Source organism: Zonotrichia albicollis, chromosome 18 (genome assembly GCF_047830755.1).
Source record: "Zonotrichia albicollis isolate bZonAlb1 chromosome 18, bZonAlb1.hap1, whole genome shotgun sequence".
Classification (NCBI taxonomy): domain Eukaryota; kingdom Metazoa; phylum Chordata; class Aves; order Passeriformes; family Passerellidae; genus Zonotrichia; species Zonotrichia albicollis.
The window spans coordinates 11,580,791-11,586,823 of record NC_133836.1 but is presented as its reverse complement, the minus strand read 5'-3'; the positions used below and the strand labels follow the sequence as shown (position 1 = coordinate 11,586,823).

The following is a 6,033-nucleotide window of genomic DNA, read 5'->3' as shown; positions in this document are numbered from 1 at the left end:
CACAGCTGGGTGAGCAAACTGCACCTGCTGCATCCTGCACCCTGCATCCCCCACAACCAGCCAGGTGCTCAGGACCTGTGTTGCACAGGGCGGTGTTGTTCCTCCTCTTCCCTTTGCCTTCTGGGCTGCCCTACTTTTGAATGAGTGGAATTCAGAATTTGATATGTGTGGTGCTCAGTGTGGGTTACCAACACTATTCTTGGTCACAGATATTCACACACTAACAGGACTGATGGATCCTGTCTGGCAGTGCTGGAGAACACAGGACTTGCAGAGCGCAGGGCATCCTCCCCAGTGCTGCAGATACCTCAGCCCTTACCTTCATAAGAAGCTTGTTAACAGAGGAACTTCTGCAGAGTTTGATAAGAAAACTGCATTATGTAGGACTGTTTTCCCAAATAGAGAGGCACAGAGGTATGAGATAGGTACAAAGAGGCAGATACAGAGGCATGAGAGATGTCCAAAGCTTGTGCCTGCCTCAGGCCTCTGGGGATGTGCAGGTGCTCGGGTGAGTGAAGCTGCCAGCTCAGGTGAGGGGTCTGGGGAGCAAGGCAGACCTTGCCATCAGCTCTCCAGCTGGCAGTGCTGTGCTGACATCTCTACTGTGAATTATTTTCAAGCCTGTTCCCAGGTCCCTCTGGGCCTTCCAGATTCATCACAAGGTTACACAGCAGAACAAGAGCTCCCTGAGACTGACTGGATTGAGACTGCTGGATGGTCTGGGCCCTGATGTGGTTTGCTGTTTTGCAAGTCCTTTGTACCAAACATCACTGCAAGCAGATGCCCAGTTTCAGGCACTCTTCAATGCACTCCCTTCACACCTGTGTGACTGAGACTGAAGGTGCACTTTTGCACAGCTCATTGTGACCCAGCACCAGACCTGTACCAGCTTTACTGCTGCTCACCTGGGAACATTTGGCCAAACCTGATGGTTTTCCACAGTGCTTGCCCTCCCAGCACCAGGGGCCCAGCTCATACAGGTTCATGTATGGCTTGGTGACACCAACCTCCTCTATTTGCAGCTCCAGCTCTGTGATGTTGGGAAACAGCTGATCGTGAATCCTGGGCTCCTCCACTGCGTTCTTCACATCATAACCAAACCAGAGGGAATTCATGATTGTCTGTGAGAAGCAAAAACCCTCAATGTTAATTACTGTGTTCAGAGAAGTCTGACAGGCAGAGGTGCCTCAAGGATGCTCACAGGGCACACCAAAGGCACCATTTCTGGGTTATGTGGCTTTCAGTGGTCCTTCTCTTGGCCAAGCAAAACACAGGTGCATTGCAGCTTGTATATGCTCAGGAGGATTCCCATACAAAGAAACCACGAGTGACTAAAATGAACACAGCAAAAGGATCAGATCCCTGAGCCATGGTGGCTGGGTTTATGGTGCTGGAGCCAAGCACACAGCGGTCACCTCAGCAAACACACCTACAGCTTCCAGCTATTGTACAAACAGTTCCCCTGGGCCTGGCTCATTGAACTGCAGGCTGGAGCTGCTGGGAGGTGAGAACACTCAGAGTCCAGGGCTTAGGAAATTGTTTGTAGTGGTTTTTACAGATTTCTCCTCTACCTCAGCCAAAAAGGCCAGATCCAGCCTGGTGCTGCTGCCACAGCAGCTCACAGAGGCCCTGCCTGTCAGGCCTGACACCATGCCTGAGTTGAGTTCTTACTTAGTTTCTCTGTAGGACTTTGATCCAAAGTTTGGGATGTTGGATGGGAACAACTCTAAACTAGGTAAATAGGGAGATGGAGATGCAGAGAACAGAACTCGAAGCAAATCTTGTGCAAGTGGTAAGAACAACTTGCCAGAGAAAACATCACTAAAGGAGGCACTGGAGTCACTAAAGGGGGCAGTTCAATAGCAGACCTTTTGTAGCCCTGGCAGGAGTTGGTGTTGGAGGTCTGGCCCTCAGAATGCCAGGCAGGAACCTCCTTCTCAAGCCCCTGGCCCCAGCAGGGAGCCACAGCCATGATCCTGTCACAGGTGCAGATGGGAGTCCCCCCAAATGCTGCCTCTCCCATTTTGCCCCACTTGCCCACACCCTCACGTACCAGTGCTGTTGCTGTCGTTATTTTTGTTCCTCCTGAAGCACCGACCACCATCCTCACCTGTTTCATTTTATCCACCAAAATGGAGGGGCACATAGAGGACATGGGCTGTTTACCTGGTGGGGACACAGAGGCAACACAGAGGCTCAGCTTTCTACCTGCAGCTCACAATTTCCAGCTCTTGCTCCACATGTAAGCCCAGAGGCTCAGTATTCACCTGCCTGACTCAGCTCATGTCCTGCTCAGCACCTGGGGATCCCACCATCCCCTGCACTCATCTCCTTCCTGACTCCCTCCCACCCCTGTCCCCTGCAGGTCCCATGGCACAGGTGCTGCAGTGTGAGCATGCACGATGCAGCCAAAAGGTTGGGTCAGAAATGCAGTTTAGAGCTACCTGGAGCTATGAAATTTGCTGGAGAAGGAGGGATCCCAAATCCATTGATGATGTAAGGTGAGCTGAAGTCATCCATTTCATCATTAAATATGATTCCACTCACGTTGGATCGTACATCAGAGCCAAAGCTGGAGAAAACAAATTGTCAAAGTCAGGTCAAACCCACAGCAAATCCAGGCAGAGCTTCAGCTGAATTTACTGCAATGTGAAACCTGGGATTTGATTGGAGAAATGCTCCCATTGTAAAGGACATTCTGTCACCCCTAGGGGGAAGGAAGCAGTTAATACTGTGAGTACACAGCTTCACACAGAGGAAAGGCAGCCCAGAGCCCTTCCTGCACCTCCCCTGAGAGGATCCCATGGGGAAAACCAGCACAGCACCTCAGGACAACCCCTGCCCCTTCCAGGTGGGCAGCACTGCCCTCCATTCAGAGGCAGCACATTTGGGAGTGACTGCGGCTTTGCTTAGATGTGTCAAGCTGGAGACATTTTCTATGGATAAAAATAAGCTTCACACCCTGGCTCCAGGCCATATGTGTGAACACAGCTCTTTCTGACAGCACTCACAGCCAAACACTGAGCTCCCAGGCCAGCTGCATTAGCTCAAATTCCTTCCAAAAGCCTGGGAAATCAGAACCTGTGGAGAGCCTGGTTCAAGCATGGCTTAAAGAAAGAGGCCATGAAGGTATTCAGCTGAGGGAAAGATAGAAGCTGAATGTAAAATGCTGTAAAGCAGCCTTTCCCAGGCTTGATTCTGTAAATAATTAAGGTTCTCAGCCACCTTTTATATAAACAACAAGATTCTCAGACCGTTCTGTCCTTGACTGTTACTGGGAACAGATGGCCGGTCTGGGAACAGATATGAAGGTTTTGAGTACTTTTCATATCATGGTGGGAACACTGATCTTGGTTTCAGTAAACAAACTTCAGGTATTGTAAACAAAAGGAGGAGCTGAAATTTTCTCTACAGCCTATTGGGAGCTCAGATTTTGCAATATGCATGAAGTGAATTAACACTGTTATAAAAAGTGGCTAGTTGATGAATAAATCGGACTCAGATGCTGATCAAACTAGGATGGGTCTCTCCCTTCACTTCGACAAGAACCAGCAGCAATATCTGTGCTTATGAGAAGATCCAGATGCAGCCAACGTTGTGGTGGAGTTCAGCAAGAGAGAGGACACAAGCACTGAGAGAGGCCTCAGTGCTGAGCTCAGCAGAAGTGCCCATCCCCAGCAGTGCTGCCCCATAGCCCGCCCCAGAGGTGACACTCAGAGGTGTTCGACACCCAGAACCAGCGCTAGGAAGGTGGCAAAGCCTACAGGGAAGGAATGTCTGAGCTCCTACTATTGGTTGATGGTGCTGGTGGCGGACACAGCACTGCCATCGTCAGCCACAATGGAGACGTGGGATGTACCGGCATTGTCTCCAGTGTAGTACACGGGCTCGTAGTAGCCCACGGGGTGCGAGGTGTCCGTGATCTTCCTCCGCAGATTGTCTGCAAACAGCTCCGATGTCATGTTCCTGATTGCCTGCCAGAGAAACCCAGGGCAGCCACTCAGCACATCGAGGCACGTCCCCGTGTGAAAAACGCATGTATTTTATGGTTGGCTTTTGGCAAATATTAAAAGGAATATTATATGTGTTGTTTTAGAAAGTAATGCTGTATTAACTCTCTTAAGTAGTGTGTTAAATATAGTTTTAGGTTATAAAAAATTGTTAAAATAGAAATGATGCTATGTAGGATACTTTTTTTAAAGAAAGGACTTGCACTGAGATAGCAGCCCCAGGACACCTGAATCTTTCAGAGAAAGAGAATTTATTGCTCTATTATCAGAAGAAATGAACTTCTTCCCACCTCGAAGGTGCTGTTAGGATTAGAACGAAGACGTTGATGATGACCAGACAGAATCCTGTGTTTAAATGGAATTTATGCATCATGGATGAGGTGTATGAATATACAACAGGCTGTTGCTTTTAAGGATTAACCCTCTGTTAAAGTGGGTCCTTTTTCAGGCTCGTGCTGCCCAGAAAAGGTACCCGGACGGTCTGTAACTCTTTGTATTTGTTGTCTCATATTGTCCTAATTCAAATTGTCCAATTATTACTCTAATTGTATTACTATTTTTATATAACCATTTTATTACTAGGACACTTTTAAAATTTTAAAAACAAGTGATTGGCATTTTTCACACTCATGAGGCTGTTATCCCATACTTTACACAACACAACAGTGGCAAATCCCAGCAGTGAGGCTACAGGTTCCCCCCAAGGGTCCTCCTGTGGTGGTGTTCACTGGGGTTCCAACACAAGGGAAGAGATGAGAATCTTGACTCTATGTTTCAGAAGGCTAATTTATTATTTTATTATATAAATATTATATTAAAATGATACATTAAAACTATACTAAAAGAATAGAAGAAAAAGGATTTCATCAGAAGGCAAGCAAGGAAACGAAAGGAATTATAAAGCTTGCGACTCTCTGAGCCAGCTGTGATTGGCCATTAATTAGAAACAACCAACATGGACCAGTCAAAGATGCACTTATTGCATTCCACAGCAGCACATAATCAATGTTTACATTCTGTTCCTGAGGCCTCAGCTTCTCAGGAGAAAAATCCTGGCAAAAGGATTTTTCATAAAATATCATGGTGACAGTCTTCCTTCTTGGAAGATGGACACTGTAGCAAAAGATCATTTTAAGCTGTCACAGGAGCAGCTGTTAAAGTCCCCCCTTTGTGCAGAAGTTGATCAGCATCCATTATTGCAGGGCTATGGAAAGCTGCCTCCACACTGCTGTGAGGGAAGCAGGGCTACACTTGCTGCAGGGACAAGAGGAACGGGATGGGACGGGGACAAAGCAAGGTCTGACCAGAGCTTATAAGCTGAAAATTTGTGTTCATCAAGCTGGGCTGGGCTCAGAGTCTGCTGCTTTTGCAGAAGTAAAGCACAAAGTGCAAAGCTGGGACAAGCAGTCTCATCCCTTCCCATCTGCAGCTGCATTTTACTACAGGCAGGACTCTGGTTAGAGAGCCACAGGGATGCTGGGAATATGGTGAATAAGGCTTCAAACACTACAAAACCTTGCAGGGTTAGACCTAAATGTACTCCAGCTCTCCTGGTGAATTGAGGAGTTTGCTTTTCCTTCCAGCAGGAAGGTTGCCTCCATTTATAGCCCTGACAGCTCAGCCATGAGCCACACAGAGCATCGCTTTTTGGCTCAGAGCTGTTTCTGTGCCTTCACAGCAAGTGGCACAGAGCATGCCTGACAAATGGAGTCACCAAAAACTTTCAGCCATGTTCCAGTCAGCTTTGGTGTTGCAGAAAGAAAAGGCTTTTGGCCAGGTACCTCTGTAATGTTGACAAATTTGGGGTCTCCCAGCAGAGTCCTCTTGGCGTAGGCGAAGCGAAACGCCTCCGCGATGCGGTGGTAGGTCAGACCCTTCTCCTCCACGCTTCTGATGCTGGCAGCAGAGAAATTATATCCTGGCAACAGAGCACAAACAAAGCACAGGGTCCGTGGATTGCTAATGCACCTGTGCCAAATGTAGAACCTCTAAGCCCAGATGCAGTCACTGGACTGTCCTCATC

At 48.0% G+C, this 6,033-nt stretch overlaps 1 protein-coding gene across 7 annotated transcripts in view; it reads right to left on the bottom strand.

The window, feature by feature from the left end:
• The window catches only part of GGT1 (gamma-glutamyltransferase 1), a 61,086-nt gene that overhangs the window by 5,055 nt on the left and 49,998 nt on the right, over nt 1-6,033 (bottom strand). For all 7 annotated transcript variants that reach the window (XM_074554614.1, XM_074554608.1, XM_074554609.1 and 4 more), the window contains 5 exons: nt 5,792-5,928; nt 3,790-3,974; nt 2,445-2,572; nt 2,054-2,166; nt 1,008-1,121 (listed from right to left, as the gene is read on the bottom strand). In XM_074554614.1, the coding sequence (XP_074410715.1) occupies nt 1,008-1,121; nt 2,054-2,166; nt 2,445-2,572; nt 3,790-3,974; nt 5,792-5,928 (677 nt within the window). The remainder of the gene's footprint in view (nt 1-1,007; nt 1,122-2,053; nt 2,167-2,444; nt 2,573-3,789; nt 3,975-5,791; nt 5,929-6,033) is intronic.